General features: G+C 39.3%; 1 protein-coding gene across 50 annotated transcripts in view; it reads right to left on the bottom strand.

Annotated features, from left to right (window-relative positions):
- The window catches only part of NEK1 (NIMA related kinase 1), a 187,311-nt gene that overhangs the window by 127,813 nt on the left and 37,431 nt on the right, over positions 1-22,067 (bottom strand). For all 50 annotated transcript variants that reach the window (XM_013982714.3, XM_084994675.1, XM_084994672.1 and 47 more), the window contains 7 exons: positions 17,053-17,136; positions 14,752-14,819; positions 14,534-14,620; positions 13,093-13,147; positions 9,723-9,923; positions 5,593-5,653; positions 1,219-1,370 (listed from right to left, as the gene is read on the bottom strand). In XM_013982714.3, coding sequence (XP_013838168.2) covers positions 1,219-1,370; positions 5,593-5,653; positions 9,723-9,923; positions 13,093-13,147; positions 14,534-14,620; positions 14,752-14,819; positions 17,053-17,136 — 708 coding nt within the window. The remainder of the gene's footprint in view (positions 1-1,218; positions 1,371-5,592; positions 5,654-9,722; positions 9,924-13,092; positions 13,148-14,533; positions 14,621-14,751; positions 14,820-17,052; positions 17,137-22,067) is intronic.

Genomic DNA, 22,067 nt, shown 5'->3' with positions numbered 1-22,067 from the left:
CCTGTTTTCTGTCTCCTGGCTTACACAGCTTATTTGAAGACTGATTCATGGGGATCTTTCTGAACTTTATGAGAGATTCTAAGCAAAGAGATAGATCACCCCTACTATGAGGTTTGTCTTATAGTACTATGCACACCCATGAATCTGAACGTGTGTGTGCACACGCGTGTGTGCACACATCATGCAAAACCAAATGGGTTCCATGCACAAGAGTACACAGCTGCTGACATGAAGAAAAATTTACAGTTATTGCAACTAGTACTGTGTGTTCTTGGGCACACCTTCATGCTGCAGGCTGTGACTTCCATCTGGAGTGAGAAAGACTGCAAGATCATGTTCCTTCAGCTCTATGTTTCTGATTTATTTATCTGATCATGAATTTTTTTTTTTTTTAATTTTTTGGTCGCTCCAAAGCATATAGCATTCCCAGACCAGGGATCAGATCAGAGCCAGAGTTATAACCTACACTGCAGCACACCGGACCGTTAAACCACTGTAGGGGGCCAGGGATCAAACCTGCAACCCAGGTTCCAGAAACACCACCAATCATATTGCACCACAGCTGGAACTCCTGATTATAAATTCTCAAATACAAAATTTCCCCAGATTTTTCTCATGTTTATCACAGATATTTACTTATTTTATTCCCAGAACTAAATGGCTCTGCTTATGTTGTTCAAAAGTGATTTCATTTAAAATGTTACTTTCTGGAGTTCCCGTCATGGCTCAGTGGTTAACGAATCCAACTAGGAACCATGAGGTTGCAGGTTTGATCCCTGGCCTGGCTCAGTGGGTTATGGATCCGGTGTTGCCGTGAGCTGTGGTGTAGGTTGCAGACGCGGCTCAGATCCCGCGTTGCTGTGGCTCTGGCGTAGGCCGGCGGCTACAGCTCCGATTTGGCCCCTAGCCTGGGAACCTCCATATGCCGAGGGAGCGGCCCTAAAAAGACCAAAAAAAAAAAAAATTTTTTTTTAAATTAATTAATTAAATGTTACTTTTTTTTTACTGCACCAACTTACGTTAACATATCTACTTAATTTTTCTTTATGACTTCTGAAGGGCCCATAAGTTTCAGAAGACTGGTAAAGCAGAGAACAAACAGCAATAACTAAATAAAAACAATCCTATGAATATCAGGATTAACTGAACTGAGCTGCAATAAAATAAGGTCAAACTGAACATATTATTAATACACAGTTTGTAACATGATCATCATACCTGTTTATGTTTTTGAAGTGATTTCTTTTCATGTAATTTTTTATCTCCATATTTCTTATAAGCTAAAGGTACTCCATATTTGGCAGCAGGCTTTGTAATTTTTGGAGCAGATATAACAAAAGCCAAACTTTGTCCTGAAGGTGGTCTTTTAGCTACATGAAAAAAATAACAAAGAATAGTTTTCAGAGTTCTTAAATTAAATCTTTAATTTCAAAATTCTTCAAGATAGCACTTTTTTATGTTCACAATCATTGACATGAATCATTAATCTGAGACTTTTCATTAAACATCTTACTCACTGCTTACCACACGTCAGTAGTCATTATGACTATTTTACACAAAAGCCACATTTTGAAAGAGGCAAAGAGCTATACTCCTCTAAGATGCTAAAATTTGTCATATTAAAAAAAGCACATCCCTAAAACTGATATGTGGATGATGACAGCACATATCTGTTAATAACACTGCAGACTTTAAATGGGTAAGCTGAATGGTATGTGGATTATATCTCAACAAAGCTGTTAAAAATAAATTTTAAGGGAGTTCCCATTGTGGCTCAGTGGCTTATGAACCTGACTAGTATCCATAAAGATGCAGATTTGATTCCTGGTCTCACTCCAGTGGGTTAAGGATCCCATGTTGCTGTGGCTGTGGCGTAGGCCAGCAGCTGCAGCTCCAATTCAACCTCTACCTGGGAACTTTCACATGCCACAGGTCCAGGCATGAAAAGCAAAAAAATAACTGAATAAATAAATAAATTTTAAAAAGAACGTTCAATGTCTTAAAAATTACTCTCAAAAATCAGAACATAAACTTCAAGAGCAGCTGTTAGACATTAATTCCATCACTATGAGCTCTTTTAATACTTGCTTCATAGATGGTCTGAGTAACGCTTATACCTATAGCCCTACTGGAGAACAAGTACTTTAAAGGAGTTGCTATAGCCAAAGGTTCCACAAATGAGTACGTCTATACACTACTAGTAGGAGTATAAACTGTCAAACTTCTAGAGAGCAATCTACATCAAGAACAATATTTATGAACTGATTTTAAAGAAATTATCAGAGAAAAAAAATGTATGCACAAGGATAAACCTGCAGCATCATGTATTAAACTTTTAGTGAAACCTAGACAAAGCTCAGTCTTAGAACAATGATAAATTCAAGAAAAGCAGACCTAAGTAATGAAAAAGAAAGTCTACACTTCACATCCCTCAAAGATACTAAGGTCTCATCTGCATGAAGCCTTCCTGAAGCCCCCTCCCTCCGACCCCTCCCTCTGGTTTGCCCTTGCCCAGCTTGCTCTCAGTCTTAGGAGTGCAGTGTCATGTGCTAGAACCACTGGATCAGTCTCCATGAACAAGCACGCTTCCTCTTTAGGAAAGGAACTGAGAAAAAAATTTACCTGGGCGTGCACAAGTTTATAGTACAATTAAACTCAGCTCTTCAAAGAATATTTAGTTTTACCAGAAAATGATTAACATATAATATTGTGAGTTAAAATAAGCAAGCCTTGTTTATAACACAACCCCAATTTTCCATCATTATGCATCTATTATCACAGAAAAAAAATATATACTTTATATAACTGTGTATTAGGGTTAGGGTAATTTTTGTTTTCTTTCTCTTTTACTAAGTTGTATGAATAGTATCTGTTCATGCAGATATGAACAGCCATTAGATTGGCAGTTTAGAGATCCACAACTAACATGTGTGGAAGGTATGACATAACAGTGTGTTATGGTAAGTTTTTTCTAAACATCTACTCCAACTGTAGTGGGATAGGAACTAAGAAATGAGAGAAAAAAAATTTTCCTTTTCAGAATTCAACTGTGAGCTGCAAATATACAAAGTCTGCATGCTGTAACAGGCCACAGGTATGAACGTAACCACAGAATTACAGTGTGAGTCAGAAAAAGGACAAGAAAGCTCAAAGCATGACCAGAAGGGTCCCACAAAGCCAGGTGAGCAGTCCCTGTCCTGGCAGCAGGAAGCTCCCTTCAGAGTCAGAGCCCACAGGTACTAATGGACCTCCTCCACGCAACTCCTCCCACAACAAAACAGCTTCCTGATTTCCAGAGGGCTCCCAGGAAAGCTCAGGCACCCCCAACTTGGGCAACAAGAGGCCTGGATGGAGATGGGACTCCTCCTTAGGCAAGACTGCCAGGAGAAATGGCTGACTGCCACAGTCATCTCCAGAACTGGGTTTAAGCAGCTGATGTCCCAGCATCAGCACCTGCAGTCCCTGCCACAGAGCCGATAAGCCCCAGAGTCTTTAGCAGGAGCTAAGAGCCAGCCTTCACGCTGCCACACCCATCCAGCTCATGTGGCCTCAGTTTCACATGGGGTTTATTTATTTATTTGGCCATGCCCGCAGCATACAGAAGTTCCTGGGCCAGGGACTGAACCTGTGCCATAGCAGTGACAAGACCAGATGTTTAACTTGCTGGGCCACTAGGGAACCCCAGGGTTTACTTTTATTAATGCATTCACACTCAAAATGGAGCAAGCATGCAAAGCAAGATGCTTGAAAAAATAATACAATCTTCAAATTTTAAATAACTTCCACTGGTTTTAGAAATCCATTCTGAAATCATTCCAAGCAGAAAAAAACATAATTTCCCTCTCATAGAGAAACATACATAAACACAGAACACATACACAGTCCTACAAATATTCTACTGCTGCTGGCCATATTTAAAAACAAACTCCTGGAGTTCCCGTCGTGGCGCAGTGGTTAACGAATCCGACTAGGAACCATGAGGTCGCGGGTTCGGTCCCTGCCCTTGCTCAGTGGGTTAACGATCCGGCGTTGCCGTGAGCTGTGGTGTAGGTTGCAGACGCGGCTCGGATCCCAAGTTGCTGTGGCTCTGGCGTAGGCTGGTGGCTACAGCTCCAATTCGACCCCTAGCCTGGGAACCTCCATATGCCGCGGAAGCGGCAGAAGAGATAGCAACAACAACAACAACAGCAACAACAACAACAAAAAAAAGACAAAAAAAAAAAAAAAACAAACTCCTGGGAGTTTGGGGTTGGTAGATGCAAACTATTACATTTAGAATGGATAAGAAATGAGGTCCTACTGTACAGCACAGGGAACTATATCCAGACTTTTGGGATAAACCATGGTGGAAGACAATATGAGAGAAAGAATGTATGTATGTGTATGACTGGGTCACTTTGCTATATAGCAGAAACTGGCACAACACTGTTAATCACTTATACTTTTAAAAAACTAATATACAAAAAAAGAGTAATACACAAAAAAGAAAATCTACCCTAGAGTTCTCTTGAGGCTCACAGGGTTAAGAATCCAGCAGTCAATTCTGTGGCACGGGTTTGCTTACTTGCCTGGGAACTCCCACATGCCAAGCCATGGCCAAAAAAAAGGGAAATCTATCCTTGATAAGGTGCTTGGCTTCACTCTGATTTACTTTTAAAATATTTTAGAACATTAAGTATTTACCAAAGAAAATTATTTTACATAAATATTAAGTATTTCCCAAAGAAAGTTTTTTCACATAGAGATTTAGACTAAGAGTATTTTATAACATTTATAATAATGTTCACAGAGTATCAGCTGAATATCTGAATAAGACAGAAGATTTCAAAATAGAATTCATTTAAATAATGATTAAATTAGGCAGACAATAAGTGAAAAGTTTGTTATTAATTCATCAGAAAATATTGTATATTGCCATATACCATAAAAAAATTAAAGACTGAGCCAGTCATGGCTCAGCGATTAGTGAACCTGACTATTGTCCATGAGGACACAGGTTCAATCCCTCATCTCAGTCAGTGGGTTAAGGATCCGGCATTACTGTGAGCTGTGGTGTAGGTCCCAGATGCAGCTCAGATTCCAAGTTGCTGTGGTGCAGGCCAGCAGCTACAGCACCGATTCGACCCATAGCCTGGGAACCTCCACATGCTGCAGGTGAGGGCCTAAGATGACAAAAAATTAAAAAAAAAAAAAAATTAAAGATTGGGAGTTCCACTGTGGCTCAATGGTAATAAACCCGACTAGTATTCATGAAGAATGGTTTCAGCCCCTGGCCTCATTCAATGGATTAAGGATCCAGAGTTGCCATGAGCTGTGGTGTAGGCTGCAGACAGGCTCAGATCCCGTGCTACTGTGGCTATGGTGTAGGCTGGTAGCATGGTGCAGCTCTGATTCGACTCCTAGCCTGGGAACTTCCATATGCTCTAGGTACAGCCCTAAAAAGAAAAGAAAAAATAATAATAATAAAGATGCATTTCCTCTGGATTAGACTTATCCTACAATTACCACAACTAACTACATCTACAAGTATCTTAGCATAAGTATACCGATTATTGCAAACAGGTGAAATGATTCATATTAAATTTAATTTACCTGGTATAGGCTGTGCTCCAAACTTGGAAAAAGTTTTTAGACAAAATTCTTCTGCAATAAGCTTGAATTGAAGAGGGGGAAGAAAGTCAAAAGACATTAAATTTCCAAATTAAAATAAAAAATACAACTAGCCATTAATCAGAATACAATTTTTGCCTTTTTACAGTCATAATCACATTGCCAAATAAACTGGACTAAAATGCAAGTAATTCATTCAACTAATTCCTCTTATGCTAACTACTCCACAATTTTACCAATTTATTTTCATTATTTCTTCTCAAATTAATCAGACGCACCACATAGGCCGCTGCACACGGCTTGCCTGTTCTGCATCTCAGGGATTTAACAACACTGTGCTCTATCTGGGATAACCTCTACGTTGATGTACATCCACCTCTCTCATTTACTTCAAAACTGCTGGAGAATTACTTCATTATCCTTCCCACAGACTAAACTCTCAGTTATTTCAACTTTGAATCTTTTCAGCATCTCTAGGGAGTTTTCGATCTTATCAATACGTAACTGTAAACACATTATTGATAAATATTTGAATATTCTACATAACTTAAAAGCTATCTCTTTTTGCTATTATTAAAACACTCCATTACTTATTCCCTGGCATTTATAAACATATTTTGAGAAGCAGAAATCATTGGTATTTTCTGCAAGTAATTTTCTCTCCCTACTCACTACATGCTTTCCCTCTTTAAATGTAACACGATGTAGGCAATAAGGATCTAACTCAATTTAAGCCTGCTTTTTTTTTTTTTTTTTAAACTGGGAGAGGAAGGGAAAGGAAAGTGAATTTTCTCTTTCTGGCAAGAGAACTGCGGCCTGATGAGAATATTCCCCAGAGTGGCAATGGGCCAGAAGCTCCAACAGGCAAAGAACTGTGAGATGAGGTCACGTTCCCACCTAGGATCCCGAGTAGCAGTTCCCAGTATCATAACAGCAGCAGAACCAGCATCACCAGCACCTACTAACCATGCAGGTTCTCAGGTTCCACCTCAGAATTACTGACACAGAAGCAGAGGAGGGATGAGCAACATCCTGTAGGTATTTTTATACAAGCTAAGGCTTGAGAACCACTTTGTGAAAAGATAAGTGAAAGTCTGCTTGGCTGCCACCTCAGAGCAACTGTGAGGAGGTGTTTTCTCTTCTGAACATGTGTTTTTTGTTTTTTGGTTTTTTTTTTTTGCAGAAGAAAACAGGTGCTTCACGACCTCCACTTGCTCTAAATTAAGTAATTTTTTATTCTGAGTGTGAGGCTTTCCTACCCACTGTGTGACTATAAATGTCAACTGAGAGATGAGCAGGTGGAACCCAGGAGATTCGAGAATCCGTATTCTGTGCTGTCCTTGCCACTACCCACTTGTAGCCACTTGCAGATTAAAATTTAAAATAGACACAATTTAAATAAAGTTCAGCTCTCCGGCCACACCGGCCACAACTAGGAGCGCTCAATAACCACAGGGCTGGTGGCTATGACACTGAACACACAGATAAGAAACATCTTCAGCCTCACAGAAGGTACTATGGGAGGGACTGCAGCGACATTCTTAATGGGTCAGAGGATGTCCATGGTCTATCCAGCCTCATCCAGGAGACATCTCCAGGATGTGCTGGACTGAGAACCAGGCCCATTAATCCCGGCTGATGGCAGTGAGAGGATTCCAGGATTAGAAATAAAACAGAACAGAACTTTATAGTGAGAGCGAAAATAATAGTTCTTATGTTGCAGTAGAAGTTCATAAATTATTTCAAAGTTAAAACCTTTCAAAAAAGTATCACAGACTCTATCATTAGGGTACCGAGCAAGTGGTAAAGAGACAAATCATAGGGACAAAAGAGAAAGGCTTCCGTGAAAAGTGAAACCTCATGAATAGCGATGAAAGACTAAGTATTTAGGAAGCACATATGCCAGATACTCCATCTGTTATTAGCCGTAATCTGCCCTTTTTTCTTCCCCTGCTGAGGGTTTTGTGCATATCAGGCTTAAATACTTTCTTTTGTTGGTGGCTAGCTGAATTCCAACGCTTCAGCCTTGAGACTGCACGTCCTAACTGCTGGTTGAGAGGAAAGAAACTCAGCAAGAATAAATGCAATCATTCTTTCTTCTCCAGCAGTTGCTAAAAAAACAACAGTACATTGCACCATAAATCCATCCTTGAAAATGTTATTTGTAACAAAGGAGTCTTGTGGGACACCCACACTTCAGAGATTGTTGCTATGTCCTATAAAAGCGGCCTTTAGCCACCAAATTTTCCTTGGCTTTCTACTTACTAAGGTTCTCCTAGTAGTAATAGTTAAATCCACATCTCTGTTTGCTGAAGATTATTTGTTCATACAGATGTTCTGTTTAGCCAGTGGTTATGTGACACTGCCCTCTCATCTGATGAACATATAAAAGTAATACAATGACGATTTTGCCAGTATCTGGTTTATACAAGAGTTTAACAGTAATCATTTAAATCAACAAAGCTCACACAAACTATCTAAAATAATACTACTTTCAGGTGATCATATTTATATCAATAACTTATACTAACTGATTTGATACAGATTTTTGATAGCTCCTGTCAAAACAAAATTCAACAAATATTTATATGCACCTATATGTAAGAGCTAGAGGAAAAATCATGATCAACAATCTACTACATATACATATAAATACCCAGACAACGATGCCTTCCAATCATTTTCTACAATATAAATTACAGTTACAGTCATTTAAATTATAAAGATAATGTATTTATATTAGCATAATAAAATGACATGATAATATTTGATATATATTGAGTGCACTGAGTACTGGTTAAGTACCAGACGTTAAGCACCTCATGCACATTACCACTTCCAGTTCTCATAACAACCTTGTGATGTATCTATTTACAAACCTACTGTTTACAGGTGAAGAAACGGAAGCATAGAATGTTCAATAATCTATAAAGTAGAAAGATGGATACCAGGGGCTGGGGAGAGGGGAGGGGAATGACTGGTTAATAAGTATAGTCTGCTTTACAAGACGACAAAGAATTATGGAGATGGGTGTGGTGATGGCTATACAGCATTATGAAAACTGTTTACAATAATAAATTCTATGTTACGTCTATTTCACCACAACAAAAATAAACCGGAAAACAAAACAATAGAAACCCAAGAGACAGGAATAACTTTGCGATACTGTGAATTATATTAAGAAATATATACTTGGTCTAAAGTGTCTTTTGTTGTTCAAAACAAGACCTTTTCAAACACTCCTTAATTTTATGTTAACAAGGTGACTTTTGGAAAGCACCAAAGGATGGAGGCCAGTTGCCAGGGAAACCAACACGCAGATCAGAGTTAAAATTTACAATCCCACTCCCCTTCCCCACCCAGGAGAGGAAAAGAGCTGACATCAATCACTAAGGATCAATGATTTAATTGATCATGCCCATGTAATCCAGCCTTCACAAAAAAACCAAAAGGATGGGTTCAGAAAGCTTGGGTGAACATGCAATGGGGGAACTCCAGTTCCTGCATTTGGGACCCTTATGGACCTCGCCATGAACACCTCTTCACCTGGCGGTCCATCTGTATCCTTAGAATAAACTGGTGACCATAAATCAATGCTTCTCCGAGATCTGTTAGTGCTCCAGCAAGCACGGCAACTGAACCAGAGGAAGGGGTCCTGGGAGCCTCTGATCTATAAGCTGGTCAGTCAAAAGCACAGGTGACAACCTGTGACTTACGACTGGCTTCTGAAGTGGGGGTGTCTTGTGGGTGAGCTGGAGCCCTGAACCCTGGGATCTGATGCTCTCTCCAGGGAGGCAGGTCAGGGACGAACTGAATTCTGCTTGGCATGGGGAAAACTGCCACACATTTGGTGATCAGAAGTGTTAGGAGAGAAGCACTGAGTGTTTGGAGGGAACAGAAGGAACGTTCTTCCTCCCACTGACACACAACAGGACAGCCAGCAGGAAGGGAAGGGCCCCACAAGAAGGGAAGCAGGGCAACTCCAGCTCAGTGAGAAAAGCAACGTCATTCCCCCAAGGCTGTGTTGTCCTCGCTCCCAAGCAGAAGCGGCTACATCTAAGCCAAGCACATAACCCCACTGTTCAACTTTAATTATAAAGTAGAAAACATACCTGAGGGGAGAGAAACTTTTCAATGCGTTTGGCTATAAAACCTTTCTCCAATATGGAATTGACTGATGGTCTATCCCTAGGATTTCTTTTAAATAATTGGGAGAGCAAACTGCGGAGATCGTAAGAATAATGCAAAGACACGGGTGGAAAAGATCCAGATATAATCTTCAGTACCAGGTTTTTCATATTGCCAGCTTCAAACTAAAATCCAGAAAGTAAATTAACATTATGAAGCATAAGTCAAAAATGGGGGGCATCAACAAGGAGAAACAGTTCTTTTCCTATAAATACAGACAAGAACTACCACCGTCCTCCCAGTATTTTACTCAGCACATACGCTCCAGGGTGACATTCACTTGGATACTTATGAACACACTTAAAATGGAATAATTCACTAGAAGATGAACTTTTACCTGTTCAAAACACTAAAAGATGGGACACAGGTATCAACTAGAGTAAAGAGTTTATAAAAACAATAATCAAGAAGGTAAAACAAGCAAACCTGAAGGTCTTCATTAAGACCTGCCTTCCTATGCCCCTGCTATAGCAATGAAAACAAGAAATTAACTAGAGAACTAAAAGTATTTGGAAAAAAATAATAAAGATATTAATTAATTTCCTTTTAAACAGTGCTCATTATTATTATTTTGAAGGGTGTGATGCTCCCAAAAGCCATGGAGTTGGTAATGTGGCAAATATTCCAAATGGAAATATAAGCCTTATCAACAGGATTGTATATTTTAGGATTAAACACAATATAAACTCTAACTGAAGTAGGAGGAAAAAAGAGGTAGGGCGGTTTAAAAATCTAAAGATTTTTAAAGTAAAATTAAGCTTTGACATCTCAGCTAAAATAGCATAGAACAGTTGTACACTCTCAATATGTTCTTAATGTGCACAGTAAGAGAACAAAAAATTCTATAAATTAGGCACTGGTGATTATACCAAGTATAAAACAGTTCTATTAAATGTTGAATTTCCCTAGCATTTAAAATGTGATACTGGAGTTCCCGTCGTGGCGCAGTGGTTAACGAATCCGACTAGGAACCATGAGGTTGCGGGTTCGATCCCTGCCCTTGCTCAGTGGGTTAACGATCCGGCGTTGCCGTGAGCTGTGGTGTAGGTTGCAGACGCGGCTCGGATCCTGCATTGCTGTGGCTCTGGCGTAGGCCGGTGGCTACAGCTCCGATTCAACCCCTAGCCTGGGAACCTCCATATGCCGCGGAAGCGGCCCAAGAAATAGCAACCATAACAACAACAACAAAAAAAGACAAAAGACAAAAAAAAAAAATAAATAAAATAAAATAAAATAAAATGTGATACTGTTTGATTTGAGTACAGTTCAGTTGTCTGGAAATATCTATGTTCCTACAAAGGAATCCTAAATGCAGAAATACGTTATTACTAAAAGGAAAAAAAAAATATGTTATTACTCTATTCCTTCACTACCATGAAATTTAGTTTATCTCAACTGATGAGCAATTCGTAAATAAAGGTTAATTAATTGAGTTCATGTGTCCACTTAAGCATACACAATTACAAAATACAGAAGCAATGATGACAGAACAATGTAAATGAAAGACTTTTTAAAAATATATACATTGAGACCTAAATGCCTGTGCGTCACAGAAAAACTGAGCAGTTCCTTAAAATACAGATCTAATATCCACCATGCCTCATCACCTTGGCAATCCATGCTTTTTTCCTTAAGAAAGAAAAACAAAATCTTACGACATGACAATAGAAGAATATACAACCATGAAAAAACACAGCAATAAAAAATACTCCCCAAATAATATCACACAATAAAAACAGACTATAAAACTACCTATACAGGAGTTCCCGTCGTGGCGCAGTGGTTAACGAATCCGACTAGGAACCATGAGGTTGCGGGTTCAATTCCTGGCCTTGCTCAGTGGGTTAAGGATCTGGTGTTGCCATGAGCTGTGGTGTAGGTTGCAGATGCGGCTCAGATCCTGCATTGCTGTGGCCCTAGTGTAGGCTGGCAGCTACAGCTCCGATTAGACCCCTAGCCTGGGAACCTCCATATGCCACAGGAGTGGCCCTAGAAAAGGCAAAAAGAGGGGGGAAAAAAAAAAAAAAAAAAAAAAACCTACTTATACAATATAACCAAACTTTTGAGGGGAGGAAAAAAAAACCTCATTTTATAAATTATTCTACGAATTCCCATCATGGCTCATCAGTGATGAACCCGACTAGGATCCACGAGAATGCTAGTTCAATCCCTGGCCTTGCTTGGTGGGTTAAAAATCCAGTGTTACCGTGAGCTGTGGTATAGGTCACAGATGCAGCTTGGATTCTACATTGCTGTGGCTATGATTATAGGCCAGAAACAGTGGCTCCAATTCGACCCTAGCCTGGGAACTTCCATATGCCACAGGTGTGGCCCTATGAAGCAAAAAAAAAAAAAATTATCCTAGAAGAAAGCCAAACTGAAATAATTTGGATGTTTTGAGAAAAAGTGCTAAAATGAAACTAATAGTTTAACTAAAATATCGAATCCATATAAGGTTAACATTAAAAAGATAGCAAATTTAGGGAGTTCCCTTCGTGGCTCAGCATTTAAGGAACCCAACTAGTATTCATGAGGATGCAGGTTCGATTCCTGGCCTCACTCAGTGGGTTAAGCATCTGGCATTGCCATGAGCTGTGATGTAGATCGAAGACAAAGCCTCGGATCCAGTGTTGCTGTGGCTGTGGTGTAGGCCAGCAGCTAGAGCTCCAATTTGACCCCTGCCTGGGAACTCCATATGCCATGGGTATGGCCCTAAAAAGCAAACAAATAAATTAATTAATAATAAAAAGATAGCCAACGTATCTGTCTTCAGAAATAATTTTTTGGAATAAAGTATATTACACATATATAATATGCATATGTAATATAGATATATAATATACACATATATGTTAAGGGAAATTTGATTTAAATATACACCTCAGAAAAGATGAGAAATTCACAAACCAACAGAGAACTTCTAGTCCAAGGGGGTCATCTGAAAGATGGCATAAGATTTTTCAAATATAGAAATGTTATAAGAGGAGTTCCTGTCATGGCTCAGTTGTTACCAAACCCAACTAGCATCGATGAGGACGTGAGTTTGATTCCTGGCCTCACTCAGTGGGTTAAGAATCCAGCGATGCCATAAGCTATGGTGTAGGTTGCAGATGCAGCTTGGATCCTGTGTTGCTGTGGCTGTGGTGTAGGCCAGGGGCTACAGCTCTGATTCGACTCCTAGCCTGGGAACCTCCATATGCTACAGGTGTGGCCTTAGAAGATTAAAAAAAAAAAGGAAATGTTATAGGTACTTTTTGATATAATTTTAGAAATATTTCAGAAACTTCAACTTACTGCATGTTTAAGTGTGCACATCTCATAAAGGACACATCCCAGAGCCCAAATGTCACTAGAAAAGAAAAATGCTATTAGAATTTTTCTCTAAGTACTAGTATTTACTTAATTTTTTTTTATTTAAAGGAAACAAAAGCAGCATGAAAATGCTTTGCAAAAATATGTGTTCCATAAAACATATCCTCTCAAACTTAAAATTTTAACCATAACCAAATAACAAAAGCAGCTATCCTAGATTAGATAAGTAAGTTGCCCAAACAATTATTTTAAAAGTTACATTAAAGAAATCTAATATTTAAATGAACAAAATCAGTAAATTTCAAAATTAAGACCAATGTTTCTCGGTTGGGATTTTAAAATTAGACTACGGGAGGAGTTCCTGCTGTGGCACAATGGGATTGATGGCATATGTGCAGCACCAGGACATAGGTTCCATCCTTGGCCCAACACAGTGGGTTTAAGGATCCAGTGCTGTGTGGTGTAGGTCACAGCTACGGCTTGGATCTGATCTCTGGCCCGGGAACTCCGTATCCTATGGGGTGGCCAAAAAAGAAAAGTTAAATTAAATTTCAAAAAAAAAATTAAAAAATAAAATTAGAGGAGTTCCCGTCGTGGCTCAGTGGTTAATGAATCCGACTAGGAACCATGAGGTTGCAGGTTCGATCCCTGGCCTTGCTCAGTGGGTTAAGGATTCGGCGTTACCGTGAGCTGTGGTATAGGCCACAGATGCAGCTCGGATCTGTGGCTCTGGCGTAGGCCAGTGGCTAGAGCTCCGATTCGACCCCTAGCCTGGGAACCTCCACATGCCGTGAGAGCGGCCCAAGAAAATGGCAAAAAGACAAAAAAATAAAATAAAAATAAAAAATAAAAATAAAATTAGATTGTGTGAGAGAAAATAAAGAGTAACTGGAATTTGGTGACAGAATTCCTGTTCCCAACACACACATCATTCACTGGGTCAGCTGTATACAGCTCAGTGATTAGGGATCTGGGCTTGGCAGGCAGATGCTGGGACTCTATAAAGTCACTGTACCTCTCTCTGCATTGGTTTCCTTATGGGGAAAGGAACACTGATTAATACCTACAACTCGCAAGGTTAGTGGGAAGATAAAAAGAGTTAATTAATGCATAGAAAGCACTTTAAACAGTGCCTGGCATATAGTAAGTATTCAATAAATATTAACTATTGTAATTCCACAGCAAGTAACTATTACAAAGAGAAAGACAAAGAAAACATTGTTTCCCATTATAGCTTTACAAGGTGATTCTTTCTATAGTTCCTCCAGTAAGATCATGAAATAGCTTCTTTACAATTCCCCTCCTTATATGTATATATACATATATATGTTTACCTATGTGCATTACTGATTTTAGAATAATATTCTGAAGATTAATAAATATAGTATAACAAGATTTAAAAGAGATACATCATTTTAAATACCTTTTATTATTATAAGGTTTGTTTTCACAGATTTCAGGTGACAAGTAGTACGGGGTCCCTATGCAAGTCCGAGCCAGCTCCACAGTACTAGAACAGAAAGGATTATAGCACAAGCTTAGGATACCGAGTGATATTACAAGTGATCACAACCCATCATCGCGGCTTAAAATTTCACTGAAGACACTATATCAAACCAAAGTTTAAAACTGATATGTTACCTATTAAGGACTCTTGCAATTCCAAAATCTCCAAGTTGTACTGTCCCATCTTTGGTTAAAAATATGTTCTATAAAAGAGAAGAAAAAACCCAGAAATAGTGCTGCAGTCCAGTTCTAAGTTGATAACTTCTGTCATAAAAATGAATCCAGTGAAAAAGAAATGTTGGGATAACTAGGTATGTGCATACAAAAGAATGAATGTAGACCCCACCTCACATCACAGGCAAAAATCAACTCAAAGTGGATTCTAGACCTAAATATAAGAACTACAAAACTCCTAGAGGAAAACACAGGAGTAAATCTTCATGCTACTGGGTTATACAATGACTTCTTAGATATGACACCAAAAGCACAAGTAAGAAGAGAATACAAATTGGGACTTCATTAAGTTAAAACCTTTTGTGCAAAGGACAACCATTAGGAAAGTGAATAGACAACCTCAGAATTGGGAAAAATATTTGCAAACCATGTATCTGACAAGGAATTAGTATCCAGGATAAAGAACTCTTACAACTCATCAGCAACAAAAGACAACCCAAATTTAAAATCGGCAAAGTCACATATGAGATGATCCCATTTATACAAAATGTCCAGAGTAGGCAAATCCATAGAGACAGAAAGCAGACACCAGTTTCCAGGATGTAGGTAACTCCAATGCTCTCTCATCAAACACTGGATCTGGGAGTTTGTTGGGTGACATGACTTAAACTCTGTTATTAGTTGGGAGATTTGAATCAAACACAGTCGCTCAGCCAAGGGTGGCACAAGGTGGGAGTGAGTTGAACAGAGTAAAATGGTTTTCATAGGCAGTTCCCATCATGGCGCATCAGAAACAAATCTGACTAGGAACCATGAGGTTGCGGGTTCGATCCCTGACCTTGCTCAGTGGGTTAAGGATCCAGCGTTGCGATGAGCTGTGGTGTAGGTTGCAGACTCAGCTCAGATCCAGCCTGCTGTGGCTGTGGCATAGGCCAGCAGCTGTAGCTCCAATTCAACCCCTAGCCTGGGAACCTCCATATGTGGCCCTAAAAGCAAAAAAAAAAAAAAAAAAAATGTTTTCATAGGATGAGGCAGCAGAGGGTGGGGAGACAGAAAAGATGGGGTACAGGGCTTCCAACTACTCATCCCGGGGTCACGAGGCTACATGAGAAGCTGCAGGCCTATGAAAGTGAGGAGAGAGACACATGGCCTTGACATCAGGAAAGGAATCCTTCTGCACTGCACATTCTGGGCCAAGTGAGTGCAAGAGAGGTAACCATGAAAGACCCTCCACGCAAAGGTGAGGGAGCTGTGCAAACACCTCCCATAAATATCCAACACACATGCAGAGAGCTGACGCAAGCATTCACTCCAGACAGAATTAAGTTTGTAAGACGGTCCAACAAATACTCCAAAGTAGATATATTTAGAATATTGCAAAGAAATGAAATAAATATGCATTTGAAAAGAATAAAACTATGAAACAAAAAGCAATTAGAATAAGAACAGATGTGTATGAAAAGACATTTAGAAATCTTGGAAAAAAAACAGTCATTATAATAAAGAAGTAGATGGGTGAGGAAAGCACTAGTTTATGCAAAATTAAAAAGGGATTTAGTTAATCGGAAAGTAGATTGAAGAATTCACATAGAATATACCTGAGAGAGACAGAGACACATATGGAAGAACAAATAAGATACATGAGAGAAAGATTAAGATGCTTCTGCCTACGTCTAGAAAAAAATTCAGGAGACGACTCTGAAAGCAGCAAGAGAGAAATAATATTTGAAAACAATACAGCTAAACATTTTCCAAAACATTTCTAGAGGAAATACACATTCTCAAAAGTACATAGCATAATAAAGATTGGGACCTCACCAAGGCACAACAACGAAATTTCAGAACCTCAGGATGGAGTGACTGCCCTAAATCAGCCAGAGAGAAAACACGAATACCTTATGAGACCAAGAGACAAACGGGCCACATCTTCATAACCCTATAGGAAAACAATTTTTAACCTAGAAGTTGATATCAAATTATCATTAAAGAGAATAAAGTCATCTTTCAAACGTGCAAAATCACAAAAAAAAAAAAAAATCCCTTCCTTAGGACTTTTTTTCCCCCCATCATAATGAGAGAGTGCCCAAGAAACAGGAGAAGCCAGAGATCTGACACATGCTGCTTCTGAGGAAGACTCAGGGTCACAGTGATGCAGGGACCCTGAAAGGAGAGGCCAGTCTGATGGAGACTGCATCAAGTTCAAACAATGCTGGCTCTATGTTCACATCCACTTAAAACTTATTACAGACACAATAAACATACCTGTGATTTTATGTCTCGATGAAGAATTTTTCTGTCATGTACATGTTTCAGGGCCAAACATATCTGTACAAACCAGTCCAGAATCTAGGGGGAAAAAAATCAGGATCTGTCACTTCCCTTAAAATTTACATTTCACAATAGTCTTTCTTTGATCATTAAAAGGATTCGGGGATATTTGGGGATGAGGAGAACTAAATATTAAATTAGGCTACAATTTGTATTTTCACTGTAAATAATGTCATTAACATTAGGTAGATATTCAAGACACCTGACACATTACATGCAGCATACATGCTATGTTTAAATGTAAGAGACTGCTACTGAAGCATCCTTTATAAATCAGAATTAGCATGGAAAGAAATTTCCAGAGAAGAGTGAAAAATGGAAATATTTTATATTGTAGGATAGTATGATGGTGAGTAACTCTGCTGTTAAATGTATTTTTTCCCTACATTAAGTAAGACTCATGAGAGGAAAAAAATTAGGCTGGAAATTCAGAAGATATCTCTTTTTTTTCTCTCCCTATAATCAAAATATATAAATACACACTCTGGAGTTAGCCACTTGAAAGTAAAAGGGCTGAATTTCTACCACATTTCTAAAACCAAAAGAACTGCAAGTAGATGGCTTTTTTAAATATTAAAAAAATTTAAGTATAAAATGAGGAAAAAATATGTTAATTTTCTATAATCTTTGACTGATGCAGGACTTTCAAAACATGATATTAAAACCCACGATTCAAAAGAAAACTTGCCTATATAAGTTTTAAAACATCTGGCTGGCAAAATATGTAATTTTTTTTAAGGGCCACAGGTGTGCATGTGGAAGTTCCCAGGCTAGGGGTCAAACTGGAGCTGCAGCTGGCAAACTATGCCACAGCCACAGCAACACAGGATCCAAGCTGCATCTGCAACCCACACCACAGCTCACGGCAAAGCCAGATCCTTGAACCACTGAGTAAGGCCAGGAATCAACCCCACATCCTCACGGATGCTAGCAGGGTTCTTAACCCTTTAAGCCACAATGGGAACTCCAAAATATATAATAAGTTTAACAATTATTTGAGAAAATTCCTGTAACACAACTGTCAGACTGATAATTCTCTAATACACTACAGTTCTTCAAATTTTTATTTTACTGGCAGCCAAAATAAGAAGTGGACAAGAGACTGGAAAAGCAAATGATGGAAGAAACATAAGCCAATAAACACACAAACCAAACACTACTCTCCCTCTCAATTAAAAAAAATAGCAACTAGGAGTTCCCGTCGTGGCGCAGTGGTTAACGAATCCGACTAGAAACCATGAGGTTGTGGGTTCGGTCCCTGCCCTTGCTCAGTGGGTTAAGGATCTGGCGTTCCCGTGAGCTGTGGTATAGGTTGCAGATCCCACGTTGCTGTAGCTCTGGCATAGGCCGGTGGCTACAGCTCCAATTCGACCCCTAGCCTGGGAACCTCCATATGCCACAGGAGCGGCCCAAGAAATAGCAACAAGACAAAAAAAAAAAAAAAAAAGCAACTAAAACAAGTTATCTCTGTAACCTGAAAAAATGAAATTATAAACAATGTCAGTCAGAATGTGAGGAAATAATTCTTTGCATGCCTTGTGAGAAAATTACTTGGTAAAAATTCTTAATTCACATACCATTTGAAGGAGCAACTGCAATTTCAAATGTATCCTATAGATAAAGTATCACAAATACAAAAGGACACATACAAGGATGTTTAGCCCCGGCATCATTCGTCCATCTAAACTTAAACATCTAACTATCCTTCAAGGGCCTGGTTAAATGTCACAATGCCATCATGAGAATGCTGCACGACCAATGGACAGAATGAAGTACATCTGTGTCCATTCATTACGCAGAGCCTGCATGGCACACTTCTCCTCTTAGTCTGTGCACATCTATTGTGTACCTGAACTCTATGCAATGGTTTACGACTGTGTGGGTGTAGGGAGGACGCACAGGACAGCTGCCAATCGGTTATGAGCATCCTCGTCATGGAACATTCAGAGGAAAGAATGGAAGGTAAGTAACAAGCTTTACTTTCTACTCTTACCTCATCAGTACTTTTTTTAAAGAACAAATATTAATCTTAAATTAATTTATAAATTAATTTTTTTATAAAAACAAATCTCTTAGTTTAGTTTGGTAGACATTTATTGACTTCATAAATTTTAAGTTCCATTCCATATTCACATAAGGTGCTAAAGTAAAAAAACGAAACACAGTTCTCCAACCTTGAGTTCATAGAGTGGTAGAAATATACTTTCAGATAAGTACCTAATAAAAACCACATCTTATAACAGCAATGTATACTGAGAGCAATTCATTCCAGCAGGGAGGGGTCAGGAAAAGCACAAAAAGAAAATAACAATTCAGCTCAGTTGAGTTCTTTTGTCAGGCTGTCTCTCTCCACCTGAGATCTGAAGTAGCCGTCAACAATTAGAGCACAGATCCCTGATATCTGGAGGAAAGGGACCTTTTTGTCCACCCTGGCTCACACAAGCTGCATGCAAGCTCCTTCTGGGATGCAAGCACAGCTGGATGCCCTAGCGCTGGGCAGCAGGGGATGTGGAACCTGCTGCTAACCTAGCTAGGAGCCAAAATCGCCTGAACTTAACCACAAGTTACTATGCAAGCCTTCCCCCAGAAGCTGCAAACCTTCAAGATTCCAGAGATCCAAAACAGTCATATCAGACAAACTCTGCCACTGTAACTCTTGTTTAGGTGGGAAGACAAGAGTCCTAGTGTTTCCTACTCGACTATCTTCCCAGAATCTTCTCCATCAATATTTATTTTAAAATATTTTATCATTGCGATTAAATGGGTGAACAAATATTACTTTTCAGGCACCCATGGCCCTATGTTAAGTGACCAAATTGCTGACAATTCTTTAGGTTTGTGCCTTCCCAAGGTTAGAGCCTAAATTTAAAAATAAAAATTCTAGGCTACTTCTCACAATACCTATTAACTAGCTCAACATTTTTATGAGAGCTACTTGGGGAGACCTGCCAAATCAACAAAGATGCTCAGCACTTTCTAGTCTGTAGAGGTAAAATATTATTATTTTTTTTTTAGGCAAGAAATACATTTATTAGGATAGGATGCTTGTGAGAGATGTAAGCAGGCAGGCAAGGAGGCTCTGCTAAAATATTATTAAGTATTTCAGAAAGCACACACTTTATGAGAAGATCCTAGAGATTTGTCAATGACTTTGCTGTCCATTTTTACCCTTAAGGAAAATATTCATCAAGTCCTTATCGACTATCTCTGTGGAGAACTTCATTCTGTTACTGCTTACTATACTAAGTTAACTACATCCTTTCAGTCTCTCTTTTTTTTTTTTTTAAATCTTTTCTAGGGCTGCACCTGTGGCATATGGAGGTTCCCAGGCTCCAGTCCAATTAGAGCTGCAGCCGCCAGGCCACAGCAATGCAGGATCCAAGTCATGTGTGCGACCTACACCAGAGCTCACGGCAACGCCGGATCCTTAACCCACTGAGTGAGGCCAGGGATCGAACCCAAAGCCTCTTGGTTCCTAGTCAGATTCGTTAACCACTGAGCCACAACAAGAACTCGTTAGTCTCATTATTAAACAGGCCCCTGCCTCTTGATGCAGCCAGAAAGATCTTGGAAAGGACTGTACTAGGACACTGAACTACTGATACTTCAAAAAACAGACTCCTAAGTGCAGGCCTCTGCACTACCATTGCTAAGGTAATCAACAATGCACTGAGTCAGGATTTCTAAGACTTTTTCAGTCCAGAAGCTGTTATACATCATAAAAGACAACTAACCCCAAATCCAGCAGAATAAAAAAAAATTAATAGGACTGAATGAACTGAATTAAATGAAATGTAACTGCGGCTATGTTTGGAATACGATTGTTAATATTTTAAATGTTCTACTCTTCTATACTTCATGAACACATAAAGTCTATTTTTTCTTCTTAAACTATCTCTAACACTCAATTTAGTAAATTATGCTTTTGCAGACTGAAATATAACATCTTAAAGTGATTATCTGATTCTCACTGAGCCATTCAGAATTCAGAAACAAATAGTTTCACTGAGTTTTACTTTTCAGAAACACTGTAATTTTCATTGGCTCAATAAGGATCTACACTTATTTTTACCAGACTATAACTATACAAATCAACCATGCAACCAAAGCCATAGCTGGAGTGTCTAATGTGAGAATGATTTTCATTCAGTCAGCTGTGATAAGCCCACTACTAACAAATATATGTGGGGTCAACTTCTGTCTAGTGCCTGATTTACAGGATCTCAGCGTCATAGGCGGCAAGGGCATTTTGTAGTCTGCAAAAACCTTGGCAAATCCGAAAGCCCTCAAGAAGAAAATCACCCAGATTTATAGGTACTACAAATGAAATTCAGGAGAGAATGTACTGGGCTTGGTTTCCTGGCTTGGGATAGAAGAGCAAGTAGTATTCTTTAAAAATCCAATCTAAGATTCCTTATGAAAACTTCCAGACAACAATCAATTCTGTGGCCTTAGTAGCTGCACAGTTGCCTAATTCTATAAGGCTCTAGATTTTCAGAGCAAACTCAAGGAAGCCTATATGCTTATTTAACACTCTGACTACACCTAAATATTAGGGCCAACTCTGAGCTCAGACTTTCTTTTAAAAGAATATAGGAGTTCCCGTAGTGGCGCAGTGGTTAACGAATCCGACTAGGAACCATGAGGTTGCGGGTTCGGTCCCTGCCCTTGCTCAGTGGGTTAACGATCCGGCGTTGCCGTGAGCTGTGGTGTAGGTTGCAGACGCGGCTCGGATCCTGCGTTGCTGTGCCTCTGGCGTAGGCCGGTGGCTACAGCTCCGATTCAACCCCTAGCCTGGGAACCTCCATATGCCGCGGGAGCGGCCCAAGAAATAGCAACGACAACAACAACAACAACAAAAAAGACAAAAAGACAAAAAAAAAAAAAAAAAAAGAATATATATTTGGGGAGTTTCCTGGTGGCTTAGTAGTTAAGGATCCATTGTGGTC

Source organism: Sus scrofa, chromosome 14, assembly GCF_054392235.1.
Source record: "Sus scrofa isolate SSC_HxYL_T2T_F1_AM1 chromosome 14, Sscrofa_HxYL_maternal_Yorkshire_Landrace_v2.0, whole genome shotgun sequence".
Taxonomy (NCBI): Eukaryota; Metazoa; Chordata; class Mammalia; order Artiodactyla; family Suidae; genus Sus; species Sus scrofa.
Note: the sequence above shows the minus strand (reverse complement) of the source record. Positions and strands in the feature narration are given on the sequence as shown.